Source organism: Phyllobates terribilis, unplaced genomic scaffold (genome assembly GCF_046119375.1).
Source record: "Phyllobates terribilis strain yellow unplaced genomic scaffold, ASM4611937v1 Scaffold_7__3_contigs__length_470593459, whole genome shotgun sequence".
In the NCBI taxonomy this organism is placed as follows: Eukaryota; Metazoa; Chordata; class Amphibia; order Anura; family Dendrobatidae; genus Phyllobates; species Phyllobates terribilis.
Window position 1 is genome coordinate 241,081,696 of NW_027362767.1, and position 16,182 is coordinate 241,097,877.

The 16,182-nt window shown below is 47.0% G+C and overlaps 1 protein-coding gene across 4 annotated transcripts; it reads right to left on the reverse strand.

Annotated features, from left to right (window-relative positions):
• Positions 1-273: 273 nt before the first annotated feature.
• Positions 274-15,992, reverse strand: G6PD (glucose-6-phosphate dehydrogenase). 4 transcript variants are annotated; one of them, XM_073639947.1, is made up of 13 exons: positions 15,956-15,992; positions 13,808-13,944; positions 8,067-8,104; positions 7,132-7,240; positions 6,438-6,655; positions 5,960-6,118; positions 5,760-5,885; positions 5,589-5,682; positions 5,230-5,416; positions 4,815-5,050; positions 4,323-4,399; positions 4,145-4,237; positions 274-1,197 (listed from the first exon to the last, which is right to left on the reverse strand). In XM_073639947.1, exons 1-13 carry the CDS (start codon positions 15,975-15,977, stop codon positions 1,107-1,109), a joined length of 1,587 nt encoding a protein of 528 aa, XP_073496048.1. In that variant the 5' UTR covers positions 15,978-15,992; the 3' UTR covers positions 274-1,106. The 4 variants fall into 4 exon arrangements, with proteins under 4 accessions (XP_073496048.1, XP_073496049.1, XP_073496047.1 ...); XM_073639948.1 differs by lacking the exon at positions 15,956-15,992 and adding an exon at positions 15,202-15,328; XM_073639946.1 differs by lacking the exon at positions 15,956-15,992 and adding an exon at positions 15,002-15,155.
• Between the last annotated feature and the right edge of the window lie 190 nt (positions 15,993-16,182).

Sequence of the window (16,182 nt, forward strand, 5' to 3'; positions counted from 1 at the left end):
CCAGAGGTTATACATAAGGGTGAGGGGACGGATGTTTTACACTGGGGTGCAATGTGCCCGGATGTTCTTCAACAGGGGGGTGATGGAGCTGGATGTTATACACCAGGGGTGAGGGGCCATAGGTCTTACACTGGGGCCAATGGGGCTGAATGAAAAACCTCACGCCAAGGATAGAGCCGTGTTTCCCGATACTTTTTTCCATACGGTGGGTCTCCATCGCTGACAGTAAGCATTGGCCGCATGTGAAAAAAAAAGTCAAAGAAGCTCGTTCACTTATTTGCATGGACAAATTTACTATCTCAAAATTGTCAAAATAAAAAAGGCAAACAGAAAAATGACTGAGGATATCTATCCGTCTACCCTCAGCAGGAAGACATCGTTATAGAGAAGTGCTAGCTCTACACACCAATCCATTTTATACATTGTAGCGGCAGGAATTTTTAAAACACAAGCAGGGAAAAAAAATGGTGTTATGAAATGTAAACTGGAAGCAAGTGTTACTTAAAGGGGAACTCCTGTTTTGACAAGTAGGGTTTCAGTAAATGGGCATTTGCAGAGATCTCAAATGTGGTCCCTCAGAGCTGAACTCAGGGACTGAGGCTTAAAGGGGAACGCCGTGGGCCTCATTCACCTAAACCTTCTTTATTGCTGATTGGAATAAGCTAGAATTCCTCCAAGCCGATGTGCAGCAGGAATCAACAATTACCGGGAATGTTTCCTGCTGCAGCTGTTAGGTTTTCAGAACAGTTTTAAAATTTGAAATTTAAACTCTGGTTGGTTGCTACGGCAACAAAAGCAGTTGTACTGTTAGACAGTTTTGCTACACAGAACATCCAGATGGGTCTGAATGAAGTTGTATCTCTGAGGTCAGCTCTGACGGAATAAATGATGACAGCGGGAAAAACAGGTCCCCTGTCTACAAAGCCCTATCAAAAAGTGGGAGATCCCCTTTAAATGCCTTAAGACTATGCGATCACATGGTGTAAAAAGTGGAATAACAGGGCGAGAAGCCAGCACGGAAGCAAGTTGTACGTTGGTCCTCAGGAATTCCATGGTTGCAGCTGTTTGTTCTGGGAAGTCCGCCGGCGCTTTGTTCTACCGGGTCATCACAACTTGTTCGGATTCACCCATCTGTACGTTCCTTCATATCGGAAGCCGACTCTCTGTATAAACTCATCACTTTCTGCAGGACCCCGGCTGAAATGTGGAAGGAAGACATTGAGAAGTTAGATCCTGCAGAAGGGTTAGCTTTAAGATTCACCATTGTATTATGTCTTATCAGAGAAATCTGCTTCTTTCTTCTCCTGGACTGATCCATCACTCGAACGCCCCCCCCGTCTCACATAGCGAGACCGCTGCTGTGTCACGGTTTTGGTGACGCAACAGCGACCTCACCAGCGATGTCACTATGTGTGACACTTTGCAGCGATCAGGCCTCTGCTGTGAGGTCGCTGATCGCTGCAAAATGTCCTGGACCATTTTTTGGACTTTGCCCTCCCGCTGGTCAGCACACATCGCTGTGTGTGACCAGCGGGAGCAGCGATCTGGGCTGGTAACCAAGATAAACATCGGGTTACTAGGGGCACACGCGCACTTAGTAACCCGCTGTTTATCATGGTTACGAGCCTGCTAAAGTGAGCGGTAACCTCCCGCTCACCGTAGCAGGCTGGTAACCATGATAAACAGCGGGTTACTAGGAGCCCGTGTGCCCCTAGTAACCCGATGTTTATCATGGTTACCAGCCTGCTCCTGCTTCAGCAGGCTGGCAACCGGAGCAGGACATCATGGAAAGATTCTTTCCACGATGTCGCTGCTCCCCTGATCGTTGGGAAGATCTGACTGTTTGACAGCTCACCAGCGACCACATAGCGACGCAGCAACGATCCCTGACAGGTCGTATCGTTGTCGGGATCTCTGTAGCGTCGCTAAGTGTGACAGGGCCTTAAGTTTAGGGCAAAAATCTGCATTCAGTGAAGACACAAGTTCATATTACTGAGACAGGAGATGACAGTTGGTGCTTTCAAAATTCTATGGAAGGGGGAGGATCTAAAGGCCGATATAGAGACGGCCCGATGGCTCAGTGGTTAGCACTGTATGGTGGCTCAGTGGTTAGCACTGTATGGTGGCTCAGTGGTTAGCACTGCAGCCTTGCAGCGCTGGGGTCCTGGGTTCAAATCCCACCAAGGACGATATCTGCAAGGAGTTTGTATGTTCTCCCCGTATTTGCGTGGGTTTCCTCCGGTTTCCTCCCACATTCCAAAGACAATGTAGATTGTGAGCCCCAATGGGGACAGTGCCAATAATGTCTGTAAAGCGCTGTGGAATTAATGGTGCTACATATGCGAGTAAAATTAAAAAAAAGTTCTCCTGAAGCGACAGTTACCCATAGAATCTTATAAGCACCAACTGTCATCTCCTATCTCTGTAGTGGGAAAATCTATATTCACTGAGGACACATTTTACCTCTGATTGAGAATAAATAATCAGTCCAGGTGAAAGGAGCAGATTTGTTTGATAAGTTATATTACAAAGTTTCTTATTTTCACCTGTAGTATTGATTTATTACATTTTCCTCTATGTATGCTTTTAGACAATTAAAAAAAACAATTAAAATGTGAATATACATAGTTTGGATGACATTTTTTTTATAAAGTGATTGAAAATATGTTTCAAAATTAGGCAATTACCAATTAGGAAATTTGGAATTAAAAAGGTCTTGTCCACTACTGGACAAGGTAAAAAAAAAAAATTGATACCTCCCAGTCTGGTGCAGATCCTCTTTACAAAACACTGGACTAGTCATGTTAACACGGCAGCCAATCAACCCCTTTAACAAGTCCCTATTCAGGACCCTCATCTATTAGCTTGAATGTGGAGTATATGTTTCTCTGGAAGACCCCACATATGCTTAAATTATACATATAGCCCATTTCAATGGGTATAGTGTAATGCTTCATCCTTCCTGTGGGGGCGCTGCAGGGAAATGAAGCACTTTCTGCCCAGTTTATCTACAAATTACACCTGATTGCTGATAGTACCAGCAGCAAACTGCTTGAGATCAGCTTATCCACAAAAAAGCATTGTCCAAACCGACAACTGCTCTAAGAATCAGTGGGATAAACAGATTATTTACTAGGCGTTTCCTATGAGAAGAGCTGTGGACACTAATGGGGTCTGTGTTGAGGGCATTAGCGGTAAGTGATGAATGTCTTGCTGATGGCAAATTATTTAATGGATTTTATCAAAAGCCAACAAGAAACTCAGCATTTATTTTGTAGCGGAGTAAAAAGAAAAAATCAAAGACAGCATCTGACAGCACGGTCATAGGAGGAGCACTATATGTTGTACAGATCCTTTATAATGCAGCGCCAAGTGTACGGAGGGGTCATTACCACGTAGTATGTGCCCATCAGATCTCAGGCTGCCCCTGCTGGAGCATCACGGCGAAACGTATGTCTGGATTTGGGAATACTGGGTCAGATTTAATATTACAAATACACCAAAATTCATGTGGCTAGACAAGGGGCCCTGACTTAGTGCAGCTGTAAAACGTGATACATTACTGGAATGTGCTAGGTCTAAAGTAAGTCAAACATGAGGGGGCAGAAGGAAGTCAAAAATGTGCAAAATGCCCCAAATCTATCACACTGTGCACCACTTTGATAAATCTGATGCATCCACTGTCCTAAATGTAAGACAAGATTGAAAAATCTCCCCCGCTGTGGGGAACAGATTAAATTAGAGGGGAGAACCCAGGTGTCTGAAGGGTGTTACAAGGTCTTTCCCGGCTGTGGCAGTGCAATCACAGGGGTTTTCTCATCTTCTTTCTTCAGGAGCACACAACTCCCCTTACCTCCCAGCTTTCTGGTTGCCGATGTGCGGTGTGCTCCTGAAGGTTGACTGTTCAGACCAATGGCCTGGTAGCATTGCAGATCCGAACTGTGCGCTCTCTGAGGCTGCAAGCAGAGGAGCTGTGTCTCTGCAGCATCGGACGAGCGCATGGGCACTGAAGCCGGCCGGACCTAAAGATTTAGTCACCTTCAGAGCAGAGCTTACAAGCTCTATGGTAAAGAACTTGGAGGTGCTGTGCTCCTTACATAGGAGGAGACTGGGCTCCAGATCAGGGTTTTGGCTATGTGCTCACCTCCCATATTTGTAGGGCAGGGGTTTGATCTTCTCTCTCTCCAGTTGATGCAGGATAGGAGTAAAGATTCTCCAGGCTTCCTTCAACTCATCGCTGACAAGAAAAGGAGAAAGAAAAACGTTCATGGACGAGTCTGCAGACATCGTGTCTCACGAATCACGGCAAGTACAATACCTACCTGCGCACAAAGTGCATCTGACTCCCACAGAACACATCTAGGATCAGCCGCTCGTAGGCGTCCGGCAACTTCACATCCTGGAGAGCAAAGAAAGTAATTATTACGTTTCAGAGTTGGGCAAAAAGAGCTGAAGAACTGTTGTCCAGCGAACACATCGGTAGGTGGGAGGAGGCCGGCAGGGAGCTCTGGTCTGGTAGCCATGGACTACCAACGATCACCATCTCCCCCATACACTTACAGCATTGGCTGAACTGGTCAATACTGGTGCAGACATTAATCTAATGTGTATGGGGGCCCTATAGGACATCGCAGAAGTGGCCTGGATTCTATAAGTGTAATACATGTATCACAGGGGGTCCTTGCACTGAGGACTATATTATCGAAACTACCGCAAGCAGCCCATTAAGTGCTGGAATCAGGGTCTCTGTCCCGATTTTATGTTGATCTCAGATTGGGAAGCATAAATCTGGTGTTGGATTCTCTTTATGGTACCTTGTATCGGTTGCCGTATGTCAAGTCTAACTCTGATTCCTCAGGGTTGAAGAACATCCCGGGTTTCTTGGTCATCATCTTTGTATAAACGGCTTCATCGGGTTGAACTCGGATCACCAGCTCATTTCTCTTGCACTGTCCATGGAAGATGTCGCCGGGGACCTCTCGGAACTGCAGCCGCACCTCCGCTTTCCTCTCATTCAGGGCCTTTCCGCAACGCATAATGAATGGAACACCTGAGGCATGGGAGTGATGGGGTCACACATCCGTATAGAAGATTTACATCAAGATCCTGCACTAATGGGGTATTCCCTTCTTGTCTGACAAATGGGGGCCCATCTTGAACCAGAAATTGAGAGGTGGCCGTGCATGCATTTGATTCTAAGGGAGCTGCAAAAATGACGCGACCTCTTACCATCCCATCTCTCGTTCTGCACATGAAGGACCGCGGTGGCAAATGTTGGGGTGAAGGAGCCTTTAGGAACGGTGGGGTCATCCAGATAACCCTTCTGAGCCTCTCCTTTACCCTCAGGATCGCCCACGTATTGTCCCATTACAATGTTATTGAGGGTCAGCTCGGGCACACACTTCAGCACCTTCACCTATGGAGAGAACAGGAGAACCAACAATATGAATTACTGACATGGTTGATGTCCACTGGCCTGGAAAACGTAGAAGTCCTGTTGCAGGCAGTTAGGGGCGGTTAGGGGTCCCTATATCTGAGAACAATACATACCCTACCCGAAGTAATTTTTAAAGAAATTAACTGATCACCTTCTCATCCCGCACATCATCCGAGTTAGTAGAAACGGGTTTCTCCATGGCCACCAAGCACATCATCTGCAGCAAGTGATTCTGCATGACATCTCTAGAAGACAGGACCACCATTAGCTCAGTCCCAACAATAACAGTGTCTCGCATCAATCAGATCATTGAAATATCTACCTGATTATGCCAAATTCATCAAAGTATCCTCCGCGCCCCTGTGTCCCGAAGGGTTCTTTAAACGTGAGGACAACAGACGCGATATGGTCCCGATTCCACAAGGGACCAAATATCCGGTTGCCAAATCTAAAAGGGAGAAAAATATGACATATAGAGACTGGTGCGGAGTTACACTATAATGGAAAATCCATGGATCTAACCTGAGCACCATGAGGTTCTGCACCATCTCTTTGCCCAAATAGTGGTCAATACGGTAAATCTGGTTTTCTTGGTAGAGTGAGGAGATGTGTTCGGATAACTTGTTTGAACTTTCTAGATCTTTTCCGAATGGCTTCTCTACGATCACCCGATTCCAACCCCTATGAGGCGAGGAGGACGGAAAAATTAGAATAGGCAAAAGGTATGCATAAAGGAAAAAAACAAAAACAAAGCATAATCCTATAGAGGAGTCTATCCAGGAACGCAGATTTTACACCTAAAGGGGAACATTACCCTGTTTTAAAGGGAAACACTCTCCATCCTATCACTTATGCAGGAACAGAATGACATATACACTTCCTATCTGCCGCGGCACGGGTCACCCACAACCGCACCAGCACGGGTCACCCACAACCGCACCAGCACGGGTCACCCACAACCGCAGCAGCTCTCTTATGACTGACACTATAATATACGTACACTGCGCTCATACAGGTCACTCGGATGTTCCGGGTCACGTCGTGGTACACACTTGGTGGAACTGCCAGATAGAAGAGGCGGTTGGCCTTTGTCCCGTTGGGTAAGGCCTGTAAGTGTTGATCAAGAGCTTTAAAGGAAGCCTCGTCCGAGTACTGTCCAGACACGTAGGAGTTCCTCTCGAAGAAGGCGTTCAGCTTCCCGACATCATTTGGAGAGACCTGAAAATCATAAAAATAACTTACCGAAAAATGTTGAATAAATTAACTGAATGTGCCACTAGTTGGCGCTGCAGCTCTAAGTACAGTACTTTCTTCTTCATACACTCAGTCATGTTATATATTTATAGTGCAGTGTCCCTTTAAAGGAGAGCCTGTCACCAAGTCAAAAGTGGGCACTTTTTTCTGTTATTTCATTCCAGCTGCTCCCCAGAGAGAATCCTATTTTTTTTTAAAGACTTCCAGAAATCTAGACTTTTTTTAGTGCAAATTTTCATGATCTTTACACGGGGGCATGGCTAAGCAAAGCAGCCTAAATACACGCCCCAGAGGATCCTGTGATGTTATATCATAGAAAGCATTGTCTTTAAGAGCAAAAGGGGGTCAAAAAGAAAATTGGCAAAGGACAATATAACACGAGTAGGAAACTAAAACTCCATTTTGGTAACTTCGATGATCAGTATGACTTTCCTCCATACCTTCAGGTAAGGCTCGCTCTGTTTTCGGAGGTCCTGTACTTTCAGCTTTGATCGTGCAAAACCAACTATGTAAGTATCTTCAGGGAGGAGACCGTCATTATACAGCCACCTGTAATGACCATAGTAAAGTATACAACTATAAAATTAAAGGGATATACACTTTTATTATTACCCAGGAGAAGAAGTGGACCCCTGCGATCGGTGGAGAAATCAGAGCAGGAAACATGAAGAAAGAAAGAGAAGAATGTCCTTAGACCCCTTTTCAGAATTCCAGTTGTCCTTCTACAGTTTGACCACTAGTGGCTGCTATTGTTGACCTTAATAATTGTTTTGCAATCCCACTCCTTACCAGTGTATTCTGCTGTTGTGGTCTGCAATTGCCCTTTACTAAGATGGCAGATTCTGAATCTGTGGGATCCATCTTGTTTCCTGTGTGGGCCTAAAGCCACATTGATCTCTCACTCATTGCTTGAGTATTGTGTCTAACTGTTAGCCTAGTTTCCAGTCTCCAAACTCCTAAACATTCTTACCCAGACTGTTCTCACCTATCTACGGATTATTTCCTACAACTCCTTTTGCTAAATACAAGAATTTCTACTACCAACTGGAATTCTGACACCCTATAACATTTAAAAGATTTCTATGAAGAGGTAGGAAGCCCATACATATGGACAGTGGAGGTTTATCCAGAACGGGGCTCAGCGGTCATCTTTTATCCATAATGGCCAATGTCAAACTCATGGATATGAGCAGACGCGATCAACCTGGACCAGCATGATCTTGTGCGACCTGCCATGCTGCAAGGTGGCATCATGCAATACCCCATCCTTTAGGGTCCAGTTAAAATTTATGAAAAGATGGCAAAGGGTCTGTGGTACTGTCATTGACGTCCTAGCCGTGATACACTGTATATGTATATATCTACATTGACTCACCATAATGTGGGATAGATCTTCTTTTTTGCCAAATCCCCCTAGAATATACAAAAAGAAAAAAATGTATATTAAAGTCCAGACTCACACATTAGTCAAACATCTAATATCACACAAAATTGTAAGTTACAAGTTTTCATGGTACGTGGTCATCATAAATTGCATAAATCAATTGCACAAGCAAATATAAGAATCTTGGTAATATATTTTATCAGGGAAATCTGCTTCTGTTCTTTCTCCACTTATGAGCCACTTCTTCCCCTCCTCCCAGCTCCAAACTTATCATCCAATCTGAAAAATTGATAAAATCCATGGCCTGTTCAAGACAAGACAGACTGCCAGGGATTACAGCTACCTGTTGAAAATGGAAGCGGAAGAGAGAGGCACAGACAGACAGCGCTGTTACTTTCTAGTAAGTGTTTTATCTCACCCCCAGAGCTGGATTCACCGCTACACTGCTCAGTATTGTGGTATAAACTCCTCCATGATGGCGATGCTTTTGAACATGTGTTACATAGAGACAGGAGAAGAGGATAGAAGACATTATAGCAGCTAGTCTTCACCCACTAGGTCAGAGGCAACTGAAAATGAGTGATAAAGCCCCCATAGGAGAAAGCTAGTAAATGCAGGACACAAGATGTTTTAAAGAGAAAGGTTCCTGTCACTAATCCCATTAAAGTTCTTTAATCATTGAAAACCAAGCTTAAAATGGCTGATAACAGGAAATAATCGATTATGTTGCCTTGCACAGCAACTGAAGACAGGCGAGGCAGCAGGTTGGGTAGCACAGAACTCAGATCTAATACGCCAGGGCGGCACAAGACGGTGCCACACAATGCCATTTGTTTTGTAAGCTTTCCTGGGCGTTGTGTGAATTTCTGCACCTGTTGTTTTTAGTATTTTCCCTTCCATCTCTATTCACCAGTCCAGCCCTGAACTGGACAAACTGGTAAAGAGCAGCGCTGTCCAGTTCTCCGGCTACTCTGGGAATTTTAGCCTCGACTATAAGGTTATAATCAACCTCTGCTGACAGTCTCCTCCATTCTGGATCTGAAGACCTGCAGGGCGTCTGTAAGGTAAGGGGTGGCTTATTATCAGGCATGGTGTCCTCAGTGCCGTCATTCCTGGAGTACATTATGTGCCCACCTGCTCAGAAAAAGATTCACTGCAGCGATTGTGAGCGCTGGACCCGGGGAGGGCGAGCACCTGCTCCGCCCGTTGCCCCCGAGCGCTCGACCCGGGAAGGGCGAGCACCTGCTCCGCCCGTTGCCCCCGAGCGCTCGACCCGGGAAGGGCGAGCACCTGCTCCGCCCGTTGCCCCCGAGCGCTCGACCCGGGAAGGGCGAGCACCTGCTCCGCCCGTTGCCCCCGAGCGCTCGACCCGGGAAGGGCGAGCACCTGCTCCGCCCGTTGCCCCCGAGCGCTCGACCCGGGAAGGGCGAGCACCTGCTCCGCCCGTTGCCCCCGAGCGCTCGACCCGGGAAGGGCGAGCACCTGCTCCGCCCGTTGCCCCCGAGCGCTCGACCCGGGAAGGGCGAGCACCTGCTTCGCCCGTTGCCCCCGAGCGCTCGACCCGGGAAGGGCGAGCACCTGCTCCGCCCGTTGCCCCCGAGCGCTCGACCCGGGAAGGGCGAGCACCTGCTCCGCCCGTTGCCCCCGAGCGCTCGACCCGGGAAGGGCGAGCACCTGCTCCGCCCGTTGCCCCCGAGCGCTCGACCCGGGAAGGGCGAGCACCTGCTTCGCCTGTTGCCCCCGAGCGCTTGACCCGGGAAGGGAGAGCACCTGCTTCGCCTGTTGCCCCCGAGCGCTTGACCCGGGAAGGGAGAGCACCTGCTCCGCCAGTTGCCCCCGAGCGCTTGACCCGGGAAGGGAGAGCACCTGCTCCGCCAGTTGCCCCCGAGCGCTCGACCCGGGAAGGGGGAGCACATGCTCTGCCTGTTGTCCCCGAGCGCTCGACCCGGGAAGGTCGAGCACCTGCTCCGCCTATTGCCCCCGAGCGATGGACCCGGGAAGGGAGAGCACCTGCTCCGCCTGTTGCCCCAAGCACGGGAGCACCTGCTCCGCCTGTTGCCCTGAGCTTTGGACCTGGGGAGGGCGAGTAAAAGTGTAGGGTGGGGGTCATCTGGAATGCCCGGCATTACGGTAGGTGGGTGGCCACTTGCTGGGCTCTCTCGTTGGCCGCAATCACCTCTGTTGAACTCTACGGTGACTCCTGGGGCCGTGAATCAGAGGTTAGATTTTCACGGTTTGCAGAACGGATAAAACAGAAGGAACGTTCCAGCAAAACGAACAATGAAAACAAATCTTCATGTTTGACAATCAGGAGCGGAGCTTATATTTGGGCAGAGACAGAGGCTGGCAGTGCCAGGACGAGGCGTTCTGTGCCGGGAGTGGCACATTCACTGTCAGCATGGCATAACGCAGGGCTTACAGCAGGACAAAGTGCTGAGTAACTCTGACAAGTCAACGACTGTACGAGAGACGTTGGTGCAGAGGAGAAGGGGCGTAACAGTGTAACAGTGTGTGGTAAGACCAGGTCCTGGGATGTAACACAGTAGGGGAAAGTCCTACAGGGTTGAGAACCATAGGGCGACGCTTCGTGTAGGGTTTATGCCTTTTAATATGTGCAGGGTCACAATTTTGCAGATCAGTGCAGGTCCCGCCGGTCGGACCCCCACTGATCAGCAAGTTATCACCCGTCTTGTGGAAATACAACAGGGTGAGGGATTTTTTTTTCTGCCTGAGAGATCTACAGTGAAATAAACAGCGGCAAAAGGGGTCTGGCAGTCCCTTATCGCTCTACTTCCCAATTGACAGAACATACGTGTTAGTCCGAGTTCAGACAAGCGTCACCAAACCCAGATTCGTCCATCAGACACAGTTAGAGAAGTGTGATCCGCCACTGCACAGAAGAGGCCTCCTCCAGAGTCCACTGGTGACAGCTTTACACCACTCCATCCGACACTCGGCATTGTGCTTGGTGATGTACGGCTGCATGCAGCTGCAAGGCCATGGAAACCTATACAATTGTGTGACCCAAATAAGGGTATTTCACTATGTAATGTAAGTGTTTGTCCTGTAAAACACCAGGATGATATAAAAGACTATACAGATATAGGCAACTGCCGGCTACATACACACTGCAGACAACTACCTAAAAGGAAATTAATAGGAGGTAACATCCCCGTCGGTGGTCACAATGTGAGGACAGCAGGATATTGTGCATGGAGCTCCCTCCGGGTTATTATTACGCAGTTGCCCACTAAATTTCTTCATTAGATTTCTCTTCCTCTATTGTGGCACAATCTGAACACACAAAGTGACACAACCACTTAAATAACCCTCCGATCTAATAAACACAGCACGATCTGGACCAGGACGATGACTGTCAGCCATCTCCACAAACCTAATGATCAGGGGTCTGTACATAGTGGAAAACCACTTTAAGTTTGTAGAAAAGTGTCACCAAAACAATCAGATACTAATTAAAAAAAAAAAAAAAAATAGCATTCACCCTCCTTGAATCTAGGACCAATTCTCCACCAGTGCAGCCTATCGCTAAAGCCAGTGATTGGCTGCAGTGGTGATGTGCACTGTTCACATGCCATCACCTCTGCAGCCAAAGGTGTTGGAAGGCAAGTTCATCTGTATTTGCTTTTTTTTTTCTTTTTTTAATAGTGCATTCAAACCTTATACCGCTTTAAAAGGGATTTTCAGTACTATAGGGTTTAACCTTATTAACTCCACTGAGTTCCTGCCCTGGCAACTGAACCGCAGAGGCCACTGATGCATGAGGTCACCATGGCAGGCCGTGATCTGTCCCTATGGAGATCATACGATCAGGTCAGGACTAGGGTTGTGGAATTATAGGGACCCCATGTCATGCAAGCTACTGCTTTCAGTTTTGCCTCATTTAAACACTTAATAGCCTTTAAATGGAAATTAAAGGGGTTGTCCTATAAACGACATATCACCTATGCACAGCATAGGTGATAAATATATGATGACTGTAAACCTGACCAATAGGACCCCCCAAGTACCTGAGTGAACATGTGCGACCACCAAAGAATGGAGCAGTGGTTGCACATGCTCACTAATGCTCCATTAATACAAGGGGCTTTGGGATCCCTGATCGACGGGGTTCCAGCTGTCAGACCCTCAGCGATCATACATTTATCACCTGCCCTGTGGGTAAATTATACATATCGCTTTTGGGGGAGGAGGAGGGGGTAATCCCTTTAACCTCTTAATAACAGGCGATTCTCTGTGTTTTTACCGTATTTGGCTTTTTTTCTTCTCCCCCAATTCCAGGCATGTCTCATTTTTTCGTCTACATAGTCCTGAGAGGGCTTTGCAGTTTTCCATTGCACCATTTATTTTACTGTGTAATGTACCGGAAAATAATGGGAAAAAAAAATAAAAGAAAAAATGGAATTCCGGCGGCCAGTTTTCATTTGTACCATTTTGGGTGGAAACAAGATTTGGCGATTTAAAGATTTATAATTTATTTATTTTAACTTTTAGTCATTTTCATATGAATGCTTGCTCTATATTCTGTAATCCCACAGTATGGCAGTATAAAGGGAGTCTGTTGTTATCCTATGAAGAAAAGCTACACAGGAGAACCAAGATGGCAGCCATAGGGGTGTCAGAAGACCATTGGACGCCATGGTAACACACTGGAGCCAAATGGGCACAGAAAATGAGAGAGTGCCCGTTAAATGCCACTGTCCGATAAGGGGTTAACGCCTTAGCTCCGGCCTCTGCTGTTAGAGGAGGAATTTTAGCTCCAGTTGCTGCTGTTAGAGGCGGATGACGACTGTATAACACAGCCGGCATCCACTGTGTGGGGGGCGAGATTAGCACCTGAGGCCGCTCCATGTACTGGCACCCGACATAGGACGTACGGTCCTTCCTATGGGTGTAAATCTGGGGGCCGTGCACCACTACATGTCCGGGGTAACCCTGCACTTTGACTTTTATTGGTTGCTATGGGAACCAGTCAGCAAGCTTGTTGTCAGACACACCCGTAACAGCAGTGGGGTGGGGGGAACAGACAGGATTTTCTACATTCAGGAACTGGGACAAGGTACTTTGGTGCCCCAGGCAGAAAAGGAAAACGGCGCCCCCTACTGAGTGCACAACAGTTAGTTCACACAAATATATGAAAAATAGTTCCACTTTCATCCGAGTGTCTTTCCCACCCCCTCAATACATTTATTCTGGTCTTTAATCATTTTTGAGATTTTTTTTTTTAACCACATAAAGGTCACATGTTTTGGTAAAAAAAGAAAAAAAAAGTTGCTAAATTTTCTCAAATATTGTAAACAGAAAAAAAAAAACAGACAGAATCCTTTTTCTGAGTGTTCGGAGCACAAAGGAATTTTGAGATTTGGAAAGTTTCCACTCAGATTCTGCTCCAAAAACTTCCTGAAAAACTGTATGAACATAACCAATGAGAGACTTTAAAAAAAAAAAATAAAAAAAAAAATCAGCAGAAAACGTCTGGAAATGCCAAACCCCACAATTACAAGCATAAAAAAAAAACCTAGACAAAAAAAAAGTGAAAAATGCAACAATGAATCCTCTGAATTCAGCAGAATTACAAATACAGCTCTGGACTATTATCACAAGATGTTTAATAGAATTACTATATTTTCGATGTAGGTTAAGGCGACACTTTTTAAAAAAAAAAAAAAAAAATCATTTAACAGATTTTCGCCAAGAGCTTTATTGAGACTCACCGAAGCCCCAACTACGATGAATATGTGAGTCTGGGACTGCTGGAAGTCCTCCTCGCTGTACAGCTCCTCCCGCATCATCCCACACACCTCCGACCTGCTCAGGTGCACCTGTTCCTGGACTGCACTCATCTTGTGCTCTGTAGGGAAGGGAGAGACAAAGGGTTAATATCAGAGACTTCAGACTATAATAGGAGGATGCCCTGCACATAATAAGCCCCCCGCTACTGCTCTCTGGTGTCACTTTTCAAATACAAGCTGGTTTTGGGACCCCGCAGGCGATCAGCAGTGTCGATTTTCAAATACAAATTGGCTTTAGGACCCCGCAGGCGATCAGCAGTACAGGAGGAGCAGTGTTCACCTGGTGCAGCGCTCCGTACAGTATCGGCAGTCTGTCGCTGGCAGATCTGACGTGCCCTGGCAGGTTGTATGGGTGTGGATTCTGCAGGGTAAGCACTGCCAAGGAACACATACAGTACACAGGAGACAAAAGGCAGCAGTCCAGCGTCAGCATGATACAGCACATACTCTGCACCTTCTATTGACCGCTACCAGGTACATAGTGGCGTTAACCCCTTCACAGCTGCAGCGGGCTAGTAACCTGGTCAGGGTAACTGCACGGTCCTGTAATCCTACTGCCTGGGCATAGCGATAGGGGGTGCAGACCTATCATATCAGACGACACTAATTAAATTCCAGAACCGATGGGGAGAGAGGATCATCTAGAGTCTAGATTCTAGACTGTGTGGAAATGGAGCAAACTCTGGAAGGTTTCCATTCACTGACATCCAGCACAGGTCCTGATAGAAACATTGCATTTCATTATCCCTGGCGCTAGCAATCCGCTATGGGGCATCACCTGAAGTGACCTGTGACCGCAGCTCCGCACAAGACAGTTTTATGGTCTCTACCACCTGTGAGCGCTCAGCTGTCAAAGGGGAAGGAATAAAATATCTCGTCCCCCCCGCCTTCCCAGTGACATTCCTAGGAGTAATCATTGCACACACAGATGTAGCAGAACTGAAATGGTCTGCAGCCTTCTTAGCTGTGTACAGTAGAGTGAAAGCCCAGATAACACATCCTGTCACTACCATGAGTTGTAATAATAGCTCTGCTACGTGTACAGTGATCATTTTCGATCTTTTTTATTTCGCCCCCCTTGCACCATACTGACAGACCAGGGGGATGGGTACTCACTGGCACTGGGGTCCACACTAGGCTCTGGGATGGTGCGTGTCTGGATGCTGGGAGTTGTGTGTCTATGATGGGGGGTGGATCTAGACTGGGAGGACTGTATAGTCCTCCCTGATGTTTTCCACACCCACTTCCCCATTCCACTCCCCAAGACTACATTCCCTCGCATGTCACCCACCCCACAGCGCCCGCCTCCTCCTCACCTGATCACTCCTGCTCCTGCATCTTTGCAGGTCACTGACTTACAATAGGGGGCGTCACATATAAATATGAAAAAAATTAGTGCACCCCAAAATGGAGTAGCAGCCAATCAGCGTACAGATCTCGTTTTGGATCAGTAGTTGCTATGCAAGAGGGCGGATCCTATCAAACAGCCCCCAAATCTCAGCTTCCTGGACCCTTGGTCATGGGGTGGAGTTCTTTGCTATTTATTCCCATAGCAGAAGATCCTAAAAACTTGCAAGATGTTACAGACATGTGGTAGGACTACTAGACTCAGCATCTTCTGATTGGAGTGACATGCTAGGATATTGGTGCTAAGTGAAGCTGGCAGTAGAACTACAACTCCCAGCAGCTTCTAATGTGAGTGACATGCTAGGATATTGCTACCAAGTGAAGATCCATTCTATGACTGTAGAACTACAAGTCCCAGCAGCATAAATTATAGGTATCCTGAGACTTGTGTGAAAGCACAATGTGGTCGTTTTTCCTCTGCTTTAGTAGAACTACAAGTGTCAGCATGTCCAATTAGAAAAACATTCCAGTACTAGCTAAAGAGTCAGTATTTCAGAACTACAAGTTTCAGCATGCTCTGACTTCTGACTGCAAATACATTCTGGGACTTGTAGTACTAATCCCCATAACGCCAACATACACGATAAGCAAGGATAGTCACGAGCGATTCTACCCCTACAAGAGCCAGGAGGAGTGTGCGGACCCAGCCTCGCTCTCACTCACCCATACTGGGTCTGCTCCCCATTTCTGCCCACTTGCTAAGCTCCGCCCACTAGCTAGGAATTCTTATCCAATTAGAAGCTATATTATTTCCAGAGGGGCGTGTTCGGTGGCGTGACGAAAGGTGGAACTGTTTGCGTGCCCGCTGCACGGACCAATGAGAAGACGCGTAAGGAGAGACTGACCAATCAGATGAGGGGATGCCGGGTGTCAGGAGAGTACATCGTATC

Bases quoted from the DNA above. Each gene is read 5' to 3' on its own strand.
- G6PD (XM_073639946.1), bottom strand. From the start codon at position 15,137: ATGGGGAAGTGGGTGTGGAAAACATCAGGGAGGACTATACAGTCCTCC. The intron at 13,945-15,001 runs GTGAGTACCCAT...CCTTCCCTACAG, and splicing joins TAGTGTGGACCCCAGTGCCA to AGCACAAGATGAGTGCAGTC. The intron at 4,238-4,322 runs GTAGGTATTGTA...TTTTCTTGTCAG, and splicing joins CAGATGCACTTTGTGCGCAG to CGATGAGTTGAAGGAAGCCT.